The 25292-nt window shown below is 47.1% G+C and overlaps 3 protein-coding genes across 3 annotated transcripts in view; 1 reads left to right on the top strand and 2 right to left on the bottom strand.

Annotated features, from left to right (window-relative positions):
* Positions 1-25292, bottom strand: part of LOC306940285 (CD209 antigen-like protein A) — a gene marked incomplete at its 5' end in the record, with an annotated part of 342118 nt that overhangs the window by 253558 nt on the left and 63268 nt on the right. The gene's annotated exons all lie outside the window — the stretch shown is intronic.
* Positions 1-25292, bottom strand: part of LOC306939895 (uncharacterized protein) — a 355389-nt gene that overhangs the window by 153123 nt on the left and 176974 nt on the right. The gene's annotated exons all lie outside the window — the stretch shown is intronic.
* Positions 1-25292, top strand: part of LOC306940214 (tenascin-like) — a 122485-nt gene that overhangs the window by 51419 nt on the left and 45774 nt on the right. Inside the window, exons 14-22 of the mRNA XM_079525236.1 lie at positions 604-757; positions 6074-6244; positions 7975-8127; positions 9716-9904; positions 10788-10877; positions 14566-14838; positions 15454-15870; positions 17494-18126; positions 20069-20347. Coding sequence (XP_079381362.1) covers positions 604-757; positions 6074-6244; positions 7975-8127; positions 9716-9904; positions 10788-10877; positions 14566-14838; positions 15454-15870; positions 17494-18126; positions 20069-20347 — 2359 coding nt within the window. The remainder of the gene's footprint in view (positions 1-603; positions 758-6073; positions 6245-7974; positions 8128-9715; positions 9905-10787; positions 10878-14565; positions 14839-15453; positions 15871-17493; positions 18127-20068; positions 20348-25292) is intronic.

Raw genomic sequence — 25292 nt, forward strand, 5'->3', positions numbered from 1 at the left:
TGCTTTGTTACAACATTATTGAAGAAATAGTTCAAAATTGCAGGGCAGCCATTTTGTTATTGAAATTAGAAGGTCTGGCGTGGGAACCATGTTTTTTGTGATTCAGCACCCTTGAATTACAGATATGTAAAAGATTCCCCACTTTTACCCCAAAATGCCGTATCCCATTTTGAGCAGGAACCCCTTTTGGTGTTTTAAAGCATTATGTTATACTTTAGCTATTGAAAAATAGCGGATCTACAAGCTCATAGCGCGGCACTATGAGCTTGTAGATCTGCTATTTTTGAAAAATCTTGAAAATGTGGCGCAAATCTTTGAATATATATTCGCGTTTTAACTCAAATATTTGCTTCTGGGGGGGGGGGGGGGGGGGGGGGTCCCTGGAACAACATATTTTCAGATGGGGGTCCGCGGCCAAATACAGATAATTCCGGGGGTCCTTGACATGAAAACGTTTGAGAACCACTGACAGAAACATAGGGTTTTTCAGAAAACTGTCAGGATTTAGAAGACATTTGTAGAATCGTTCCCAGGTCTAAATTGCTTCTAGAAGGCCGTTTTTTCTGAAATCCCATGATTCTATTTTGCGTCCACGTAATGTAGAAAGAGGAGAATGGCCAGGTGGTCAACACTCTGCCTCCGTCCCAGACCGTGTTTGACCAGTCTGGACTCGGACCCGGTCAGGAGTACGAGGTCTCTCTGAACGTTGTGAAGAACAACACCCGAGGACCCCCGACCTCCAAGACCTTCTCTACACGTGAGTTCACACTGGGGGCACGCACACACGCACGCACGCACGCACGCACGCACGCACGCACGCACGCACGCACGCACTCACGCAAAATAGATAGCACACATGTATAATCCCATGTGGAATGGGTCAAGAAATTGTCCAGACACCAAAATCATCCATTCATTCATTCATTCATTCATTCACTTTGTTTAGATCTGTCACACATGTGTGAGACTGAAGAAACTTAGGCTAAAATCTGTGTGGACCTCACAAATCACCATACCATAGAGAAAAACTGCCTCCCCCTGCTGGCCAGCCGGGGCACCTGATGGAGGGGAACGGAACTGGTCGGAATAACGTGTTCCTTCCACGCTCTATGCTCTACCCCCCTAGCCTGGCTAATAAGCCAGACTAATATCACACAACACTGTCGCGGTATATCAGTCTGGGCTGGCTCCACTTGGATTTCATTTCCCGGGGGGCGGGTTCCTCTTTGACGCAATTGGTCAGAGCTACTGTCAGTCAAAGGTCTCAAGCATTGAACGTCACTGTACCAAAGCCCGCCCATATTGCATACCGTGTCCCGATTGGTCCGACCTGTTCTCGGTTGTAGGAAAGAGGCGTGCTACTGAGCCTCGCCAGACCGTAATCCGCTGGTAGGCAACTTTTTTTTGCCAACGGCTGATTCGGTCTGGTTTATTAACCAGGCTACTACCCCCCCCCCCCCCCCCCCCCAGGTGATGAGAAGCAGCTTGGACTCCTCATGCATATAAGGAAGCATGAGGTCAGTCCGTTGTTCTCCCCAGGTTGTCAGAGAGAGGCTATAGCGCCCAGGATTACATAAGATAATTGAATGGTTTTGCAAAATCGTGGGATAAAATTTTAGCAGCTGCTGCTGCTGCTGCTGCTGCTGCTGCTATGATGATGATGACAATACAGTGTGCTCAGTGGAAATAGCATTTCAGAGGAATCTATCTTCACATTGATGTGGGCGCGGGGTGTTTTGGGTTATAAGCCAAACTTTGAATGGAGTTGCTACGTGAAAATAGGAAGGACAAGGAGTAGATGGTCTGTCTGTCTGTCTGTCTGTCTGTCTGTCTGTCTGTCTGTCTGTCTGTCTGTCTGTCTGCCTGCCTGCCTGCCTGCCTGCCTGCCTGCCTGCCTGCCTGCCTGCCTGCCTGCCTGCGTGCGTGCGTGCGTGCGTGCGTGCGTGCGTGCGTGCGTGCGTGCGTGCGTGCGTGACCATTAGTGTGTGCTTAAGCTGCAGCTGCTCTTGCCACGGAATTGAATTATAATGCACAGCTCTCCACGAAGCCAAACCATTTCAACATAGTTTTTTTTTCTCGTTTTCTTTTACTACGTATAATATGGAGTAATAAGTGAATGTTTTCGCGGAGCCACTGTAACCACATTCACATGGCAGCAGCAGCAGCCATCTTGGAGCCACTGTAACCACATTCACATGGCAGCAGCAGCAGCCATCTTGGAGCCACTGTAACCACATTCACATGGCAGCAGCAGCAGCCATCTTGGAGCCACTGTAACCACATTCACATGGCAGCAGCAGCAGCCATCTTGGAGCCACTGTAACCACATTCACATGGCAGCAGCAGCAGCCATCTTGGAGCCACTGTAACCACATTCACATGGCAGCAGCAGCAGCCATCTTGGAGCCACTGTAACCACATTCACATGGCAGCAGCAGCAGCCATCTTGGAGCCACTGTAACCACATTCACATGGCAGCAGCAGCAGCCATCTTGCTGTGACATCATCATCGGCAGTGTTTCTGAAAAGCCTTATGTTTCTGTATCAGTGGTGCTCAATATTTCATGTCAAGGACCCCAAAAAATATATGTAATATGACTCCGCCTCCATCTGAAAATATGTTGTTCCAGGGACCCCTCCCCCAGAAGCAAAGATTTGAGTTAAAAATGTTCACTCTGTAATAACATATATTCAAAGATTTGAGGCATATTTTCACGATTTTTCAAAAAAATAGCAGACCTACAAACTCATGAGTTTGTAGATCTGCTATTTTTTCAAATAGCTAAAGTATAATGCTTTAAAACACCAAAATGGGTTCCCGCCCAGAATGGGTTAAAAAGAAAATCCCCCCCCCCCACCCCCCGCCTGGGGGGGATTTCCCAACAATCCCCGAGTTGTGATGTCAGAGCGTGGAAGCTGCCATGTGAATTACTGCCCCCTGTCTGTCGAGGGGAGAACTCGTATGTCCAAAACTATTACTCTTCAGGAAATGGGAAAAGGAACCATGCATGCAGTGTTGCAGCAAATTTCAATTATAGTCTTTAGTTTTAGTCATATAGTCTTTAGTTTTAGTCATATAGTCTTTAGTTTTAGTCATATAGTCTTTAGTTTTAGTCATATAGTCTTTGGAATGAAACTTAATTTGTACGTCTCTAAATGTTTTGATGATTTGAACATGGTGGACCCTATTGGAAACAAGTGTAATGCTTAATTGGGTCGTCCACTCACAGTTAACAGCCTTTGTATTGAGTTTGTGCTTGAAATGTACTGTAATTCTGCAAACTGTTAATAAATTCTTCAATCAATCAATCAATCAGTTGTTGTTACATTTTAGTCACCCTGGAATTTTTTAGTGTTTAGTCTAGTTTTAGTCGGCTAAATCTACAGTTGATTTAGTCGACTAAAATTTATTTTGGCGGGCCTTGATGCCGTCGTAATGACACTTGCTGAAAATAGCTGATCTACAAGCTCACAACGCGTCTCAGCGTGACGCGTTGTGAGCTTGTAGATCTGCTATTTTCAGCATGCAACTAATTGTAAAATGACTTATACTGGATCTCTTGTCCACTAGTCGCTTCCTAACATTTTTATTTTATTTGTTGACGAAATTGTCAGTATATTTAGTCTTAGTTTTATAGTCATCATAGCTTAGTTTTTATTTTGTTTCCATTTAGTTTTCGTCAGTGGAAAGAGGTAGCCGACGAAAATTTTTCGTCTTAGTTTTAGTCGACGAAATCAACACTGATCTACACTAATAGCTGAATATAGGAGGGGTAGTGCCAGTAGCGTCCCTCAAAAAACACATGAAAAAGTGGAAGTGTGGAGAAAGATCCGTGGTTTCCAGCGGACGGACGGTGAGGACACGGTCCATCCCATGTTGTCTTGGGCTTGCGTATAAGGTTTTATTACCCGCAGGTTACTCCATAACTTCACGCTTAAAAGCCTTTCTGTTTTGTTTATGCGATAGAACTATGCCATGCTGAACGCGTGCGTCCCCGTTCGTACGTGCATGGAAAAGTCATTTGGTTTAACAAGTCCTTGTTGATGGACTCTGTCTGTGCACACAGACCAGAGTATATCTGTGCCACTGCACGCGCGTGTGTGCGTGTGTGTGTGTGTGTGTGTGTGTGTGTGTGTGTGATGTGTGCGTGCGTGTGTGTGATGTGTGCGTGCGTGCGTGCGTGCGTACGTGCGTGCGTGCGTGCGTGCGTGCGTGCGTGCGTGCGCATCTGTGAGGTAATGTATTTGTTCAGGTTGGAATCCATCACAGCTTACGGCCTTAGGAATAGAGGCAGAATGAAGTTTGGACTCTTTGGTTCCCCGAGGGCCTGTTAGCTTTCCTCCAGGCTAGCTGCACTATATTCCTCCCCTGTAAAACGCACATAGGAAGCTCTGTGCGTGCTATAGCTGAGACTGTATTAATTGAGTGCCTTGCGAGGAAGGGAATCTCATTATGTATTTCCTAATACGCTTCAACTGTGAGGACTCAAAAAACACGATCCCACTTTGGCGAGAGTGCCAGATTCAGTCGTATACATGTACATAAAGAATCTATTACGATTACTATGCTCATTTTTATGTGTGTCGTGATCATGCCAGAATGGCAACATATTTAGTGCGCCTATAGCTCAAAGCGAAAGAACACTCATGTCGTTTTTTTTATGATGTTTGGATTAGGTTTAAGATTTAGCACAAATGTAGAGAGAGTTATTTAGATAGATGTATAGTTTACACAGATGCTAGGCTCATTGTCTATACCTGCTATCCTAGCTTCTTTGAGACACTTGAGAGAAATTTTTTCCCCCCGCTCTTTGCTTCCTGCTTGTGCGTGTGTGTGTGTGTGTGTGTGTGTGTGTGTGTGTGTGTGTGTGTGCGTGTGTGTGTGTGTGTGTGAGGATTATGGGGTTGTCCAAGTATAAAGCAAAGCAGCTTGCAACATACTGTTCAATCTCCTCCATTATAGGCAGTCAGTCTTGTTTGAAGGAGAAGGTTATTTTTGTACCCATGATTTTCTTTGGGTGTTGGTAATGTGACAGACTATGAAGTGACCACATTTTGGCTGTGTGAATAAGTTCATATGTTGGCTATTATTCTGTACATTTAGGGCTTGTTTGGACTGAGACACATGATGTTTGGAGTGTGTGGGATATGAAAAGCAACTGAAAAATATTTGTGCCCTTGATAATGTATTTTTATAAATGTGGACTCAAATAATCCATTTTGGGCGGGAACCCCTTTTGGTGTTTTAAACATTATGTTATAATTTAGCTATTGAAAAATAGCAGACCTACAAGCTCATAGCGCTATGAGTTTGTAGGTCTGCTATTTTTGAAAAATCGTTAAAATGTGGCGCAAATCATTGAAGAGCGAACATTTTTAACACGGAGTCCGCCAGGAACATAGAAACCGTAGGGTTAAATTAGTAGCCTACTGCGCCACACCCGGAAAAGCCGTTTTATCGTTAGCTACCGTTCGTTAGCACAACAGTCCGAGTGAGACAGTGGCCGCGGCCATTTTGAAGATGCGCGCACATCCACTTACATTGCCTGCTCTGTTGTCAGACGGCTGTATCTCAGAAGTGACATTGGAGGGGTAGATTTGGCCCAGACAAGCGTTTTCAACGGCTTGTAGCAGGCGCTGTGATACTCGCGGTCCACTTTTTCCACCACCGACCGAGAGAACGAGCACCAGCCATGTCAACACACACGGAATGGTTTCATAGTAAGATGCGATTACGCATATTTGGCTCTTCAAAGTAAGTGTTACGCACGATAAAACCCTGGCATTAATTAATGCTAGCGGTAAATGGGTAAAATATTGGCTTCTGGGTCCTTGGAACTACATATTTTGAGATGGGGGTCCGTGGCCCAATAGAGATAATTCTGGGGGTCCTTGACATGAAAAAGGTTGAGCACCACTGACATATAAACATTTTCAGAAAAAATTTAGGATTTAGAAGCCTTTTTTTAATCGACCTCAGTCCAAAATGGGATAAAGAAATTTACATTGTGTGTGTGTGCGCGTGCGTGCGTGCGTGTATGTGCGTGTCTGTGCGTGTCTGCGTGCGGTCCAGGTATCGATGGTCCTCGCCACGTGCAGGCGAAGGACGTGACGGACTCGTCGGCGCTCGTGTCCTGGTCTCCGCCCGTGGCCGAGGTGGACGGCGTCACCGTGTCCTACCGCCCCCTGGTGGCCGACAGCAACACTACCACGGGGACGCACCCCCCACCCGCTGCAGACCAAGGTGAGAATAACAGGTTGGGATTTATCATTAGAGTTTAGTTTTAGTTATAGTTTTGACTTGTTTTTTTCCCTAATTGACCTATAGCTAAGCCCCTCCCCAAACAGCTATGGTCCAATCACAGCTAAGCATAACATGGGTTAGACCAGAGTGTAGAGTAGGAGAGTAGCGACACGCTTTGATCTCGCCGCAAAGCGGGTGCCTCTATGGGCTATAGTTCCAAACATTGGAACTATCCCATTGAGACAAAGAGGGTGCCTATGGACTATAGTTCCAAACATTGGAACTATCCCATTGAGACAAAGCGGGTGCCTATGGGCTATAGTTCCAAACATTGGAACTATCCCATTGAGACAAAGCGGGTGCCTATGGACTATAGTTCCATACATTGCTCCTATGGCTGGAACTATCCCATTGAGACAAAGCGGGTCCCTATGGGCTATAGTTCCAAACATTGCTCCTATGGCTGGAACTATCCCATTGAGACAAAGCGGGGGCCTATGGGCTATAGTTCCACACATTGCTCCTATGGCTGGAACTATCCCATTGAGACAAAGCGGGTGCCTATGGGCTATAGTTCCAAACATTGCTCTATGGCTGGAACTATCCCATTGAGACAAAGCGGGTGCCTTATGGGCTATAGTTCCAAACATTGCTCCTATGGCTGGAACTATCCCATTGAGACAAAGTGGGGGTATATGGGCTATAGTTCCAAACATTGCTCTTATGGCTGGAACTATCCCATTGAGACAAAGCGGGAGTCTATGGGCTGTAGTTCCAAACATTGCTCCTATGGCTGGAACTATCCCATTGAGACAAAGCGGGGGCCTATGGGCTATAGTTCCAAACATTGCTCCTATGGCTGGAACTATCCCATTGAGACAAAGCGGGTGCCTTATGGGCTATAGTTCCACACATTGCTCCTATGGCTGGAACTATCTCATTGAGACAAAGCGGGTGCCTATGGGCTATAGTTCCAAACATTGCTCCTATGGCTGGAACTATCCCATTGAGACAAAGCGGGGGCCTATGGGCTATAGTTTCAAACATTGCTCCTATGGCTGGAACTATCCCATTGAGATAGAATAGGGACTACAGATGGAAATTAGCTTTGGCTAACTCTGGCCCATTTACATTGAGGTGAAAACTGACATGTTGATTAATGAGCTTTGTCCCTGTCAAATAAAAAAATAAAATAAAAAATAAATAATGAGCACTTCCGCATTCCATTGTTACAATGGGAGTCAACGCTATAGTGTCGCCACTCTCTTACTACATTGAAGACGAAGGTGAGGACGCAAATTGTGAGATGGGCGATCCAGTGCTGTGCTAACAACATAGCTAGCTAACCGGCTAACGTAAGTAGCATTATGGCTCGATCGATCGAATGCACTATAAAAGCGCAATTGCCATTAATCAACGGCAATGGCGGTAAGCGTAGTGTCAAAAAATAGGCTTCAATTGACCTAGATGTACGGCGATGGTGCTGAAAGAATTAAGCTTATAAATAAATTGACAAAAAACGAAAACTAACGGCATTTCAGTTAGTTTTAGTTAGTTTTGTAAACACACAAAATAGTTTCCGTTAGTTTCCGTTCCTTTTCTAGTGTTTATTTAGTTCCAGTTAACGAAAATTTCGCCATTTTTTCATGATTATTAGTGAGGACCTAGTATATGAAGATAGGTTGAAAAGTGGTGAAGTGGTCCTAACTTCTATAATAACCTTTCTTCAGACACCACCAACACCACCACCTCTGTAGAGCTGTCCTCCTCGGACTCTCAGTACAGCCTGGAGGGTCTGGACCCAGACACCCAGTACCAGGTCACCCTGACCTCCAGGAGGGGAGACGGCACCAGCTGGCCCGTCACCCACACCTTCACCACGGGTGAGTACAGCCCCGTCATACCTTCACCAGGGTTAGTACAGCCCCGTCACACCTTCACCAGGGTGAGTACAGCCCCGTCATCTTCACACCTTCACCAGGGTTAGTACAGCTCCGTCACCTTCACACCTTCACCAGGGTGAGTACAGCCCTGTCACACCTTCACCAGGGTGAGTACAGCCCCGTCACACCTTCACCAGGGTGAGTACAGCCCCGTCACACCTTCACCAGGGTGAGTACAGCCCCGTCATCTTCACACCTTCACCAGGGTTAGTACAGCTCCGTCAGCTTCACACCTTCACCAGGGTGAGTACAGCCCTGTCACACCTTCACCAGGGTGAGTACAGCCCCGTCACACCTTCACCAGGGTGAGTACAGCCCCGTCATCTTCACACCTTCACCAGGGTTAGTACAGCCCCGTCACACCTTCACCAGGGTGAGTACAGCCCCGTCACACCTTCACCAGGGTGAGTACAGCCCTGTCACACCTTCACCAGGGTGAGTACAGCCCCGTCACACCTTCACCAGGGTGAGTACAGCCCCGTCATCTTCACACCTTCACCAGGGTTAGTACAGCCCCGTCACACCTTCACCAGGGTGAGTACAGCCCCGTCACACCTTCACCAGGGTTAGTACAGCCCGTCACACCTTCACCAGGGTTAGTACAGCCCCGTCACACCTTCACCAGGGTGAGTACAGCCCCGTCATCTTCACACCTTCACCAGGGTTAGTACAGTCCCGTCACACCTTCACCAGGGTGAGTACAGCCCCGTCATCTTCACACCTTCACCAGGGTTAGTACAGCCCCGTCACACCTTCACCAGGGTGAGTACAGCCCCGTCATCTTCACACCTTCACCAGGGTTAGTACAGGCCTGTCACCCACACCTTCACCAGGGTTAGTACAGCCCCGTCACACCTTCACCAGGGTTAGTACAGCCCGTCACACCTTCACCAGGGTTAGTACAGCCCCGTCACACCTTCACCAGGGTGAGTACAGCCCCGTCACACCTTCACCAGGGTTAGTACAGCCCGTCACACCTTCACCAGGGTGAGTACAGCCCCGTCACACCTACACCAGGGTGAGCACAGCCCAAGCCCCCAGTGAGGGGACTGCAGGCGGACCTGCAGGCGCACCTTCACACCTTCACCAGGGTGAGTACAGCCCCGTCACCCACTCCTTCACCATTGTGAGTACAGCCCCGTCACCTTCACACCTTCACCAGGGTGAGTACAGCCCCGTCACCTTCACCAGGGTGAGTACAGCCCCGTCACACCTACACCAGGGTGAGCACAGCCCAAGCCCCCAGTGAGGGGACTGCAGGCGGACCTGTGGAGTCATGGCGAGGAAACCCCATGCAGCTGTATGGGGGTTTAACATTGAGCGCCCGTTTGCACTTCCGCACTTTTCAAATTGAAGAAAAAGAAACGCAGAAGCAGACGGTTCTTCCGGGTGCTTCAAAACGCCACTGAGGAACTTCCACTGAAATTAATGGCGGTGGGGGGGGCTATCGATCCCCCCCCCCCCCCCCCCCCCCCCCCCCAGGTGGTCTCCCGTGCAGACAGACAGTAATAACGTTGTGTCTCTACAGACCTGGACCCCCCCACGGACCTGCGGGTGGTCTCCCAGACGGACGACAGCGCCACCCTGAGGTGGAGCCACAGCGTGGCGCAGGTTGACTCCTACCGTCTGAAGTACAACCAGGTCTCAGGAGGAGGAGACCACGGGGAGGAAATGGTCCTCGCTGGACCTGGGGAGGTCACGGAGGTCACTGTGACCGGTGAGTCAACGCACGCACTGCCAACCTGGGGAGAGCAATGGACTGACCTCATGCTTCCTTCAATGCATGAGGAGTCCAAGCTGCTTCTTTGCACCTGACAGGGAGGGAGTTTCCCCTGGTTGGACGTAACGCGTGGAAGGAACACGTTATTCCGTCCAGTTCCTTTAACCTACATCAGTAATGTTCCCATTCTGGGCGGGAACCCCTTTTGGTGTTTTAAGCATTATGTTGTACTTTAGCTATTGAAAAATAGCAGAGCTTGTAGATCTGCAATTTTTTTAAATCATGAAAATGTGGCGCACATTTTTGAATATATATTCTTTCAGAGCAGAACGTTTTTTTTGCTTCTGGGGGGGTCCCTGTAACAACATATTTTCACATGGGGGTCGGCGGACAATGTCATATATAATATATTTGGGGTTCCTTGACATGAATATATTTGAGTATATATTTGATATATTTGAATATATCACTGACATAGAAACATAGGGTTTTTCAGAAAACTGTCAGGATTTAGAAGACATTTCTTTTTTTAAATGTTGACGTCAGGCCCATAAATGGCTTAATCCATTGAGACCTGGAACGCATCCATGTCACGTTAGCGTTTAACCACATTAACCATTAACCCATTTTGGGGCGGGAATCCCTTTTGGTGTTTTAAACATTATGTTATAATTTAGCTATTGAAAAATAGCAGATATACTCATAGCGCGCCACCGAGTGGCGCGCTATGAGCTTGTAGATCTGCTATTTTTGAAAAATCGTTAAAATGTGCCTCAAATCTTTCCGAAAATTGTCATGATTTAGAAAACTTTTTTTTTTTAATTTCGACGTCAGGCCTGAATGGGTTAAGAGTTGTTCCCCTCCTGTATGTCTAATACAGGACTAATACCAGGCACGGAATACGGGATCGGAGTGACGGCCGTGAAGAACGAGAGAGAGAGTCTACCCGCTACTACCAACACAGAGACCGGTGAGAGAGAAAACCCGGGGAAAACCCGGCTGTCCAAATAACCGTCCATCACCACACCTCTAGAGAACCAGCGCCACGCCCCTTCCTGACCCACCTCTATGCAGTGTTGTTTTCGTCGACTAAAACTCAGACGAAAAGTGTTCGTCGACTACCTTTTTTCACTGACGAAAACGAAATGGAAACTAAATGAAAGCTGAGCTACGATGACTAAAACTAAGACTAAATATACTGACAATTTTGTCAAGAAATACAAACTAGACTAAAATGTTTTCATACTTGGTTGCATGCTGAAAATAGCCGATCTACAAGCTCACAACGCGTCGTGCTGTGTAAAATCAGTCATTACGACGGCATCAAGGACCAACAGATTACATTTTAGTCGACTAAATCAACTTGCTTCTCATGGAACATTTCAGATGGGGGGGATCGGCGGAAAAATACAGATAATTCTGGGATTCCTTGACATGAAAAAGGTTGAGCACCCACTGACAACCACTGACAACCACTGACAACCACTGACATATATAAACATAAGGTTTTTCAAGAAAACTGTCTAGAGCAGGGGTTCTCAACCCATGGGTCGCGACCCCTCGAGGGGGTCGCCAAATTATTTTGGGGGGTCCCCAAATTATTTATATTGGGGGTCGGGAGGGGGCGCGGCTGGGGTCCCGAGACATTGCCAAAGCATTTCCGGGGGTCCAGGGACAAAAACGTTGAGAACCCCTGTTCTAGAGAACCAGCACTATGCCCCTCCCGACCCACCTGTAGCATGATCATACTAACAGGGGCGACCGGCATGAGGTTCCATCCATCCATCTTCAACCGCTTATCCGTAGTCGGGTCGCGGGGGCAACCGCTCCACCAGAGCGCTCCAGACCTCCCTCTCCAGAGCAACACTAGTGACCTCCTCCTGGGGGATTCCGAGACGTTCCAAGGCCCAGTGAGTCGATGTGTTTCCTCCAACTGCGCCTTGGTCTGCCCCGGGGTCTCCTCCCAGTGGGGCGTGTGTCGAGGACCTCCCTAGGGAGGCGCCCGAGAGGCACCAGATGCCTCGAGGACCTCCCTAGGGAGACGCCCAAGAGGCATCCTAACCAGATGCCTCGAGGACCTCCCTAGGGAGACGCCCGAGAGGCATCCTAACCAGATGCCTCGAGGACCTCACTAGGGAGACGCCCGAGAGGCATCCTAACCAGATGCCTCGAGGACCTCACTAGGGAGACGCCCGAGAGGCATCCTAACCAGATGCCTCGAGGACCTCCCTAGGGAGACGCCCGAGAGGCATCCTAACCAGATGCCTCGAGGACCTCCCTAGGGAGACGCCCGAGAGGCATCCTAACCAGATGCCTCGAGGACCTCCCTAGGGAGACGCCCGAGAGGCATCCTAACCAGATGCCTCGAGGACCTCCCTAGGGAGACGCCCGAGAGGCATCCTAACCAGATGCCTCGAGGACCTCACTAGGGAGACGCCCGAGAGGCATCCTAACCAGATGCCTCGAGGACCTCCCTAGGGAGACGCCCGAGAGGCATCCTAACCAGATGCCTCGAGGACCTCACTAGGGAGACGCCCAAGAGGCATCCTATCTCTAAGGGAGATGCCAACCACCCGTCGAAGAAAACTCATTTTGGCCGCTTGTATTCGCGACCTTATTCTTTCGGTCATGACCCACACTTCATGACCATATAGGTGAGAGTAGGAACACTTCATGACCATAGGCTATAGGTGAGAGTAGGAACGAAGGGAAAAAGTGATTTATTATTTATAATGAGTCAAGCTTGTCTGATAAGTGCAGAGAGAGCACCCCTTGGAACCCTATATAAGGTATGGAATACAATCAATGCATTATGCTAATAAAAACAACGTAATACTTCCTACGGTTAATATGAGCAATGCATCAAAGCAATATTTTAAATACTTTTTTATTAGCATGTAGCATTCCATATATTCCATAGGGCTGGACACACATGGACATTATGACATCGTCAATGGAGCAGTTTCCTATTGAGTGAAAGATTCTCTTTGTCTCATTAGCCAGGGATCCTTTTAACCGTTTCCGTCCGTAGGACAATCGCCACACGCCATAGGGACTCAAACCGAGGGGTACATCCGACGTCCTCACACGTCCTAGCGCATCCTCAATGATACGGGGCGAGAGAGTAATATTCAGATTTTTTTCCTTTTTTTTATTTGTCAGTTCGCCTTTCGGCTACCGTATGCTACGCTCTGAGCCCATGTTAGCTTACCGTTGATTTAGCTGTTAGCGCGGCAGAAAGAATGACTCGTCTCTCCTAATCCAGGGCGCTCTCCGTGGTGTTGAACGGATCGATATACTGGCGCTTCATTTCTGCTCCTCATCCGTCTCTCCCGCAAAATATGAACGCTTTTTGGATCATACATCGTATAAATTAAAACGATGGCAATGTAAGCTAGCAATGTAAAGATAACTTTTTTGAGTGGATTGTTTCCGGGTTGTGGGTTTCCAAGTAAAAGCGGCCATGTCTTTCCGGCACCCCAGAGCCATAACAGTTGTTGTCAGTATATCGGCGGCAGTGGCGAGTGGCAGTGCTGCGTGCATATAAAACACAACTACCTCGCTGTGCAGCATGTCGTGGGCTTGTAAATCAGTGCATAAACCACACACAGGCCAATGCCGTGCGCCGTCCATCTTTCTACGTGCTGTTGTGTAACACATGGTTTAGAGTAGCTGGTGTTTTAGCCAAATGTCGTTACACACACATGTCTGTCAGTCCAAATTCCTCAAGAGCAAAACCGAGAGCTTAGAATGAATTATGTGCTTGTTTGTTTTCTTAAACTATGGCCCATGTTTTGGATTCATTATAACCACATTATTAAGCAACATCCCTATCTGCATAGGGTCTGCCAGGGGGTCTCCTCCCAGTGGGACGTGCATAGGGTCTTCCAGGGGGTCTCCTCCCAGTGGGACGTGCATAGGGTCTTCCAGGGGGTCTCCTCCCAGTGGGACGTGCATAGGGTCTGCCAGGGGGTCTCCTCCCAGTGGGACGTGCATAGGGTCTGCCAGGGGGTCTCCTCCCAGTGGGACGTGCATAGGGTCTGCCAGGGGGTCTCCTCCCAGTGGGACGTGCATAGGGTCTGCCAGGGGGTCTCCTCCCAGTGGGACGTGCATAGGGTCTGCCAGGGGGTCTCCTCCCAGTGGGACGTGCATAGGGTCTGCCAGGGGGTCTCCTCCCAGTGGGACGTGCATAGGGTCTGCCAGGGGGTCTCCTCCCAGTGGGACGTGCATAGGGTCTGCCAGGGGGTCTCCTCCCAGTGGGACGTGCATAGGGTCTTCCAGGGGGTCTCCTCCCAGTGGGACGTGCATAGGGTCTGCCAGGGGGTCTCCTCCCAGTGGGACTTGCCCAGAGGACCTCCCTATAAGGACATGTTCTAGAAGCATCCGTACTAGATGCCCGAACCACCTGAACTGGCTCCTTGATATGTAGCGCTGTGCGTCGCATCGTCCAACAAGTATGCAAGCTATGCTAAAAGGACAACATAATAAGTCCATTCATGGAGCTGTTTTCCATTGTGGTCCATGAACTCAACTCAGTTGTTTTACAGACGGGTAAAAGGGCAGGGGCTCAAGCCCCCTTTGATGTCTATGTGTGCATGTCCCTAACGTAACGCGGACCCCCCGGTCCTCCCCCTACCCCCCCCCCCCCCCCCCCCCAGAGCTGGACCCCCCCAGGGACCTGCAGGTGAGCGACTCCACGGAGACCTCCCTGACGTTGGAGTGGCTCAGACCTCGGGCCGATCGGATCAGTGGCTACCGGCTGGAGTCCGTGTCGCGGGACGGCGGCGAGCGCGAGGAGCTGACGCTCACGTCCGGCGACACCACCGCGCACGTCCTGACCGACCTGAAGCCCGGCGTGGAATACACCGTCCGCCTGACCGCCCAGAGGGGAGCCAAGAGCAGCCTGCCGGCCATCGCGTCCGCGTCCACAGGTGGGTCCGTCGTCGACGGGAGATATGCGCCATTTGATTAATGTTTCGTTGGTCGTTATAATTTCATTTAAAAAAACGCGGCTTGCGGTTTTTTTTTTAAAGTTGAAATGCTCGTATAGAAGCCAACCATGACACTTGGCAGGCAAAGCAATCGCTGATGATTTTTTCCTTAGAATTTCCACGAGGGCTTTCTCACGATCTTCAAACAGAAATGAGACACGGTTCCATTTTTCCAGGTTGTACGGTTCCAAATATAAATGTTTCATAAGAATGACGCACCCCGGGGATGTGCAGTGATTTATGAATAATACACGGAAAGAGATGCTTTTTTGGCATTTCATTTGCAGCACTATAAGATTAGTATTAGGGCTGGGCAATATTTCAATATTGTATCACCAACTCCTTACGTTATACAAAAATAGCAAATCTACAAGCTCACAATACGTTGTGAACTGTGAAAAACATTTATATTATCCACACAATATTGATATTGAGGTATTTGGTCCAAAATATTGCAATATTTCATGGTGATTGTCCATTATTACCCAGCTCTAACCTAAATAATTTGTCTGTCTTGATGTGTGTGTGCCCTTTGTTGTGTTTCTTTGCATATAGCCTCTTTCACGTTTTATTTAGCTGCCTCTGACGTGCCAGAGCTAACGGGCTCGGAGGACAATGTCGTTAGCTTCGTACATTTAGATCCCACGTCCGACACCCGACAGTCCTCTGGGAGGACGCCCGACCACCAGCCTGCGGGACGCCTGAACATCTCAGGCGTCACCTCGGACGCGCTGGACGTTGCGTGGGAACCGAGCGAGCACGGAGCCGAACGCAGCGTCTACGCTAGCTTCACCGTAGAATGCAGAGACGCTCTGCGACCGTGGGATGTGAGAGAGATCCGTCTCCAGGGCGATGCCAGTGGCACTAGACTCCAGGGCCTGAAGGCATCGACACGATATCAGATAAAAGTGTATGGATTGAGCTATGATAGCCAGAGGTCTTCTCTGCTTGGTGACGCGGCGGCGGTTACAGGTAGAAGCTTCCCTTTTGGACTGCATGTGCTGACCAGACGTATCGTGTTCTCCTGTTCAGCCTTTTACGCTGCAATGGCAATTCGCTTTGATTCCATTGTGGTTCATTTAATGCTTTTGGCATGTGTACATATAGGGTTTGCATGACAATCATGACGTCATTGGATTAAGCTACTGAACATTGGGCGTTCCATGTCGTGGACATGTTGTCCTCTAGTCGTATAATGTTAAGATGTAGTCTCACGTAGCCAGAAGATCACTGATTCGTCTGGGGAAATCTAAATTAACAGGCCGCTAGACCCCTGGGAGATGGAATGCTGAGGTGGAGCGCCACACCTACCATCAGCTCCCACAAGCCATATGCTACTCATATACGCTGAGTTGAGCTATACCCGGACACCCATCGGTACCAAACCTACATGACGTAGAAGTACTGTAGGCAGACAGAGAGGTCTGGTCATTTTGGTTTACGTGAGACTATCTGAGATGAGAACAACGCAAAGCCTGATTTGAGGGGCAGGTAGCCTGGCCCAGCCAGTGTCCTTCCTGGTCTAGAGGGGCAGGTAGCCTGGCCTAGCCAGTGTCCTTCCTGGTCTAGAGGGGCAGGTAGCCTGGCCTAGCCAGTGTCCTTCCTGGTCTAGAGGGGCAGGTAGCCTGGCCTAGCCAGTGTCCTTCCTGGTCTAGAGGGGCAGGTAGCCTGGCCTAGCCAGTGTCCTTCCTGGTCTAGAGGGGCAGGTAGCCTGGCCTAGCCAGTGTCCTTCCTGGTCTAGAGGGGCAGGTAGCCTGGCCTAGCCAGTGTCCTTCCTGGTCTAGAGGGGCAGGTAGCCTGGCCTAGCCAGTGTCCTTCCTGGTCTAGAGGGGCAGGTAGCCTGGCCTAGCCAGTGTCCTTCCTGGTCTAGAGGGGCAGGTAGCCTGGCCTAGCCAGCATGCTTCCTGGTCTAGAGGGGCAGGTAGCCTGGCCTAGCCAGCATGCTTCCTGGTCTAGAGGGGCGGGCGCGCAAGCAGCAACGAAAATACATGCCTGGGTACCGAGGCTAGTGCGTCTCTGATGCACGAGAGAACACATACAGCTCTGGGAGAACGTCAGTATAGAACAAAATATGTCTGGGGTCACCATTTAAATGACAAATGTTAATGTATCTTCTCTAACCTTTTCCTATTTTCAACTAGTCTCTCCAGACACAAACTGTCCGCTCGTACGATTTTCAAATGCTTCCGTATGTACAGTGGGGGGAGTGCTGAAAATGGAGTGGATGTCCGGCCTGCCGCCTGACCCACTTCCAATTGGTCTTTACAGTCGGGTCGATCAGACTACTGTAGATAGATACAATTAATCTATATAGCTGCCTAGCAGGAATGGAAGTTAAAACAGATCATTTAAAAATGGAATGTGATGAAGGCAAGGGAACGGAGGACAGCTTCCTGTCGTTGTACAGACAGCATTTGAAGGTTGTTGAATAGTTTTCTGGCTCAAGAGACTCTAATCTTCAAACCAACCCTATTATTTATTGGTCAGTTTTGTCTTCTGTTTATCTCTCTAATCCATAAACAAACATCATTAATTATACAACATTTCATTGATGTATTTATTTTCTTCTAACATCGTTTCTGTTCACTTGTGTAGCATCTTCGGCTACTTCCCGCGGCGGCGTAGTAGCTCTGAGTATCAAAGACGAGCCGGCGCCTCGGCCTACTGAGCCGGCGCCTCGGCCTACTTTGGGAGCGGTCGTTATTCCGCCGACGGCTCCGAGCGATCACCTGAGCTCCGCGGAGCTCTCTGGCTCTAGCTCCGGAGTTTCTGAGAGCTCAATCCTGGACGTGGAGGAGCGCTCTGTCTCTTCTTCTGGGGCCTCGGAGAGCTCTGCCCTGGGCTGGGAGCCCTCCGTCTCTCCTTCTGGGGCCTCTGAGAGCTCCGCCCTGGGTTGGGAGCCCTCCGCCTCTTCCTCCGGGGCCTCTGAGCCCCGGGAGATCCTGGGAGAGCTCCTGGTCGCTAACGTGACCTCCGCTAGCCTCGTGCTAACGTGGTCGACGCCACCGCCCGACGACGGGGCCTTCGATAGCTTCGTGGTGGAGCTCGGTAGTGCCGCCGCGTCGGGACCGGCGGCACGGGGAGCCGTGCACGAGAGCACATTGTTGCCGGGAGGCTTCAGGAGGGCCCGGATCGGGGGCCTGGCGCCCGCCACGCGCTACGATATTTCACTGTACGGGTTGGTGGAGGGAGAGCGATCTTTACCTATCAAAGTTTCTGCTACCACAGGTATATACATACATGGAGGCGGACATTTCCTTTGTTCTCAACGTCAGCAATCCATCTCTCTCTCTCCATACCTTCTCCATGCTTAACCTTTCTTCTTCTTTTTTTAAATATATTAAGACAAACATGTACTGTAAATAACTAATTTTTTTTTACAGGTCACTCAATACCTCTTTATGTCACTGTGACTGCAGTACGTGTATGAGAAAACCTTTTACGATGCTCTTTCCTAATTTAAAGTCATACTGCGTAACCTTTTTCATTACAAAAATAAATAAATGGATTGGTATATTTTTCACCAGAGCTGTACTGTATCCTTTATTTATTATTATATATATTTTTACAGTGAATTAATAGGCCTACAACATTGTTGTTTTCCCAAAACGTCCATGGCACCAGGACCCTGCAGCTTCCTTTGTTTGGGGTTTTTTTCTGAATTCTGGGAATCGTAGTTCTAGACCAGGGGTGGGCAACTTTGACGATGGAGTGGGCCACTATATTTCCACACTCACTCCCTAGGGCCATATATTACTGTCGTAGCAAAAATAGCCGATCTACAAGCACAAAACGCTGCGACGCGTTTTGAGCTTGTAGATCGGCTATTTTTGCTATATTTGAATTTAAATCTTTAAATCTTATTTTTTCCTATTTTTGAATTGGAATCCTGAAAATTAACATTTTTATGTAATTTCAAATGCCTTTAATTATACTTGTGTTGAGCAATGAGCTACAAATTTAGTAAGTATAGGGTCATGTTTGCATGTTGTGGAATTGTAACAGCTGAAACCAATATATCAGTATTCTGACATTAACCTGAGGGCCACATTAAGTGAAGGTGGGGGCCGCATGTGGCCCCCGGGCCGCCAGTTGCCCACCACTGTTCTAGACCATTATAGACACACTGTAATGACAATAAAGCAAAAATATATATACATAAATAAACAGAGTACTAAAGAATCTTTTTGAGGCCCAGGCGGTGGCGTAACCGTCTGGGCACCCGACTGGTAATCCAGTCGCAGTGTGCCGCGGGTTTGACTCCCGAGCCCGACACGGCCTTTACTGCATGTCTTCCCCCATCTCTCTCCCGTTTCCTGTCAGCCTACTGTCTGTCCCTTCAAAAACCAATAAAAGGCGTAAGCCGCAAAAAAATATCTTTAAAAAAAATAAATAATAATAATCTTTTTGACTAAAACGAATGCTACTCAGTATGACTTTAATGTTCTGGCTCACATCATTGCTTCTGCGTTGTGACAATCTGTGTCGGATACATGCAGTTAATTCACTCTCATTCCATCCTCATTCATATTGATATTATCATCATATTCATATTGTTGCTGTCTGGCAAAAACCTTGGATCACATGTATGTTTTATTTTTCATAAATTAGTGCTCGTCATACTACAAAATATCCGATCTAGAAGCTCACAGCGTGGCACAATGTCACTGTGTAACCTTTAGACAGGCTATTTTTCCTTTTTTTCACAACTTCTCAACATAAGTTGTATGAAATTCTTTATTTTGTTCATTATTTGGTGTCAGTGTGTTGACTCCAAATGTTCTATAGGCTATGTCCTTTTAAATTGTGTCTGAATAATCCCGTATAAGGGATGGGGCTGTGAAAGTACATTTTAATTCATTCATCCATCCATCCATCCATCCATCCATCCATCCATCCATCCATCCATCCATCCATCCATCCATCCATCCATCCATGCATGCAAGCATTCATTCATTCATTCATACAAGGTTTACGCCCGACAGCGACAATATCACTTATTTTATTTTATTTGTGTGGGAAACAAATGCCCTAACTAACCCCAAGAGTTTACAATAATCCATAAATTAAGAAACATTCCTCCCTCTCTCCTTTACATTGCACCCCTGCTGCCCATGTCGATGTGTCTTGATGATTGAATCTAATCCCCCCCCCCCCCCCCCCCCCCCAGAGGAGTTGACCCCCGCGGTGGTCAACCTCACGGCCAGCGACATCACGTGGGACAGCCTCAACGTGTCCTGGGCCGCGCAGGACGGACACTTTGAGGCCTTTGTCGTTGAGGTGACCAACATGGAGGAGGGCTCGGCGGAGAGCCAGAACCTCACGCTGTCGGGGGACGCCTTCAGCCTGGTGCTGTCGCGCCTCAGCCCCAACACCAGCTACCTGGTGGGCCTGTACGGGGTGCACCAGGGAGCCATCCTAGAGCCTGTGTTTATTGAAGTCACCACAGGTATACACACACACTACCCCTCCTATTCGTTTTTCTTTTCCCAGTGCCAAACCGGCACAGGCAGTCTTAAAATATATATATAGGGGGGATGGGACGATGTTATAGGGTTTTGTTGCGGTTATTCGTGTTCGCAGGGATTTTTACTTCATCGTGAAATTGGCCGACACCCGAGTTGGTATTCTGTACTTATACCCCAAATCTGTACACCAAAATACAGCAGATCTACGAGCTCACACAACTGCCTTGTGCCAGCTTGTAGATCTACTTTTTGCCTCCCACCACCCAGAGTATGGATGCTATGGGGTGCAAGCGGGTAACAAAAGTGGCGTTTAAGATTTGAAAGCATAATTTAGATTTATCACGATAATATCGTCAATCGCAAATTATTTCGGCCACAATAATGGCAACGTGACTCTTTCATATCGTCCCATCCTTGGTCCTAAACTCTGTCCTCCAGAGCTGTATATTAGACTCTAACCTCAACTGTGATAATCTTTACTCCTCTTTTCTGTAACCTCTGAACGCATAATATCCTTCTAGTCCAGTTGGGATCAGAGCTGAACTCCACATTCACACATTACTACATTGGTGCTGCATGGGCCACATGTGGACCAAATCTGATTCCAGATTGTGGCAATAATGTTCAATTTGTTTTACATTTTTCAAACATTATACAAAAAATAACGAAGATAGCAGATATACAAGCTCACTGCGGTCACAGTGCATCACTAATGGGATGCAAGGTGAGCTTGTAGATCGACTGTTTTGGCAAAAAAATAATGAAGTAATAGACTACACATGTTTTAAGTGATTAAAACCAGTAAAAGACAATAATTTTGTGATCTTATCAATATAATATCAACATATTGCCCATTGCACGCACCACACACACACACACACACACACACACACACACACACACACACACACACACACACACACACACACACACACACACTGTGACCACATCTGAACTGCATGCCGGGGTGAGGACATGACGTAACAACCATCATACTGACATAAGGGCAGTATTATGCGTGTCTTAAGTACCAGGTCTTATGACTTAACTTAAGACCTGGAGGCGTGGTCAATGCTGTTTGGCCACTCAGAATAGCCAAATGGCATTGATCACGCCTCCAGGTCTTAAGTTAAGTCATAAGACCTGGTACTTAAGACACTCAAAATACAGCCCGTTGTCTTCATCAACCCAACCGTGTGTGTAATTTGCAATGCTTTTCATCTTAACCAACATGCCATGATACATCACGTGTCACCTCTTATACCCCCCCCCCCCTCCCTCCCTCCAGCCACCGTTGTGTCTAAAGCTGAGAGAGACAGTATACCTTTAGGGGGTCCCAAAGAGCCCCCAAAATGTCACTGACTGAACCAAGCAACGGTGACCATCTCACAAAATGGCAGTGCTTTGTCACTATACCTCCATCTGTCCCACCTCCCGAAGTGCATGACCCCCCCCCCCCCCCCCCCCCCCCCCCCGCCTACCACCAACGGTTTGTCCTTTGCATCGTGGTGAGTTTTGATTGATGCTGATGTGCTGCAATGATCGCAAAACAAACAAACAAACAAAACCGAAAACCACAAAACCAACAAGCCAAACAAACAGCTGACAGTGTTGTCGTCCATCCATGTTCATGTCAACGTTCATCTCATTCCATCCAAACCTTCATTCATTTCATTCAATGTTTCAATACTAGAATAACCTTTATTTTATTTTTATTTTTTTATATCATTTTGCTCGTTGTTGGTATGTCTGCCTGAACTAAAATACTCACAGTATTGGAGTAAATGTCCTTGTACGCCATATATGGAGGCGTGACCAACGGGAAATGCACGTTTTCATAGTAAATATGCGACCTACAGTAGCACCAATATTATCCCCATGTGTAATGTCCTTACCAGGTTGCATACAATTAAAGGTTAAATAAGTAAGCAAGTAAGTAAGCAAGTAAGTAAGCAAGTAAGTAACTAAGTAACTAAGTGAGCGAGCGAAATAAACATTTCAGGGTATGATTACCAATCCACAGGTATCTCGTTGAATCCATGCTTGTACTTTGACTTGCATGTGCATGTAGTTAAATCAACAGGAATGTGACGTTCTCACAGCATGGAGGGAGGTTTGTTTTCTTTCTGGTGTTTCAACATGATGTAAAATAATCACCTAACCTCTTGCTTGTTGATTATGCGTGCCGATGACGTTCCTAAAGTGGACCTTTGGGTGCATGTTGTTGTATGGAATGGTTCTGACTCACTCCCGTTAGCTCTGTCAGCCCCGTCGAGGATATAGCAACGTGTTTACACACACAGCGCACAACACGTCATTACATTGACCACTCACAACACGTCATTACATTGACCACTCACAACACTTCATTACATTGACCACTCACAACACGTCATTACATTAACCACTCACAACACTTCATTACATTAACCACTCACAACACGTCATTACATTAACCACTCACAACACTTCATTACAATAACCACTCACAACACTTCATTACTTTAACCACTCACACAACACTTCATTACATTAACCACTCACAACACGTCATTACATTAACCACTCACAACACGTCATTACATTAACCACTCACAACACGTCATTACATTAACCACTCACAACACTTCATTACATTAACCACTCACAACACGTCATTACATTAACCACTCACAACACGTCATTACATTGACCACTCACAACACGTCATTACATTAACCACTCACAACACGTCATTACATTAACCACTCACAACACGTCATTACATTAACCACTCACAACACTTCATTACATTAACCACTCACAACACGTCATTACATTAACCACTCACAACACGTCATTACATTAACCACTCACAACACGTCATTACATTAACCACTCACAACACGTCATTACATTAACCACTCACAACACGTCATTACATTGACCACTCACAACACTTCATTACATTAACCACTCACAACACGTCATTACATTGACCACTCACAACACGTCATTACATTGACCACTCACAACACTTCATTACATTAACCACTCACAACACGTCATTACATTAACCACTCACAACACGTCATTACATTAACCACTCACAACACTTCATTACATTAACCACTCACAACACGTCATTACATTAACCACTCACAACACTTCATTACATTAACCACTCACAACACGTCATTACATTAACCACTCACAACACGTCATTACATTAACCACTCACAACACTTCATTACATTAACCACTCACAACACGTCATTACATTGACCACTCACAACACGTCATTACATTGACCACTCACAACACTTCATTACATTAACCACTCACAACACGTCATTACATTAACCACTCACAACACGTCATTACATTGACCACTCACAACACGTCATTACATTAACCACTCACAACACTTCATTACATTAACCACTCACAACACTTCATTACATTAACCACTCACAACACTTCATTACATTAACCACTCACAACACTTCATTACATTAACCACTCACAACACGTCATTACATTAACCACTCACAACACGTCATTACATTAACCACTCACAACACGTCATTACATTAACCACTCACAACACGTCATTACATTAACCACTCAAAACACGTCATTACATTAACCACTCACAACACGTCATTAATTTGACCACTCACAACACTCTATAGAGTGTTTTGAGTGATTCGCCATGCAACTATGCTCGCAACCAAACGAGTTGCGAGTAGTTGCATGTATAGTTGCAAACAACCACAGTGCCGTCCCGCCGTACACGCAAACTACGCCACCGCCTAGGTCCTAGAAAGTGTTTTGTTGCAAGGAGTTACTTGCAACTAGTTGCATTGGTGTGGTATGGGCTTGAGTCGCTGTACCTTTTTTGTTCTCCACCATATCTCTTCAAGGGGTTTATTAATTAACATGAATTAACTTACAGGACAGTCTCTTTCCTTGGTATCACATGTTTAAATGTGACCAAATTTGACTGAGGGACTGCCCTTGGAAGCAGGGAATCATAGCTTCAAATTGACATATTGGTTGTTCAGTTTGACCCACCAGTTTTGGAGATATGGCTTATAGAGTAATGTCTTGCAGAGAAACAGCGAGTTGAGAAAACAGGCTTAAAATGTTCACTTCTGTGGTCTCTAACATTACACCTAGCTACATGTTTAAGCATTTATTTCATATCTACATGTCAATTTCAGCTCTGACACTTATTTCAGACATGCTCTAGTATGTGAAGAGTCTGCCTAGTGCTATTAACTCATTTTAGGAAAAAAAAAATACAGTTTTTCTCCTTTCTCCTGGAATGTGCGCGATGGCAGGCTCTCAGTCAAATCTGGTCACAAATGTTGGTGTTAAATGAATGAATTATGACCACTTCTTTCCACTTCATGTCATAACTGCTGTATAGTGGAACCCTTCACCTCAACCAGTGGCGTGTCCAGTGTGGGGTTGGGGGGGGGGGGTTGACATAATGACTAAATTGGGATAAACGGGTAACGAATAATTGGCTTCTCTCTATAGTATAGTAGTAATTAAAGGACATAATTGTTAGCGGAGACGGGAATTGTATAAATGCATGCATGATGTCATTAAACACTGGACTAGAGGGTGGCATAAAGTGAGCAAAAATGTCGGATCTATACAAGCTATTTAAACACATTTTGTGCCCAAGACGTCTGTGGACGTCTTGGGTATTACCGCACGTGCAGAGCCCAAGACGTCTGTGGACGTCTTGGCTATTACCGCACGTGCAGAGCCCAAGACGTCTGTGGACGTCTTGGCTATTACCGCACGTGCAGAGCCCAAGACGTCTGTGGACGTCTCTGGAAAAAAAAGTATATATATATATATTATTTTATTTTATTTATTTTTTATTTATTTTTTATTAAAAATAAATCAAAACAATCAAAACAATGATTT

Source organism: Electrona antarctica (assembly GCF_951216825.1).
Source record: "Electrona antarctica genome assembly, chromosome: 16".
Classification (NCBI taxonomy): domain Eukaryota; kingdom Metazoa; phylum Chordata; class Actinopteri; order Myctophiformes; family Myctophidae; genus Electrona; species Electrona antarctica.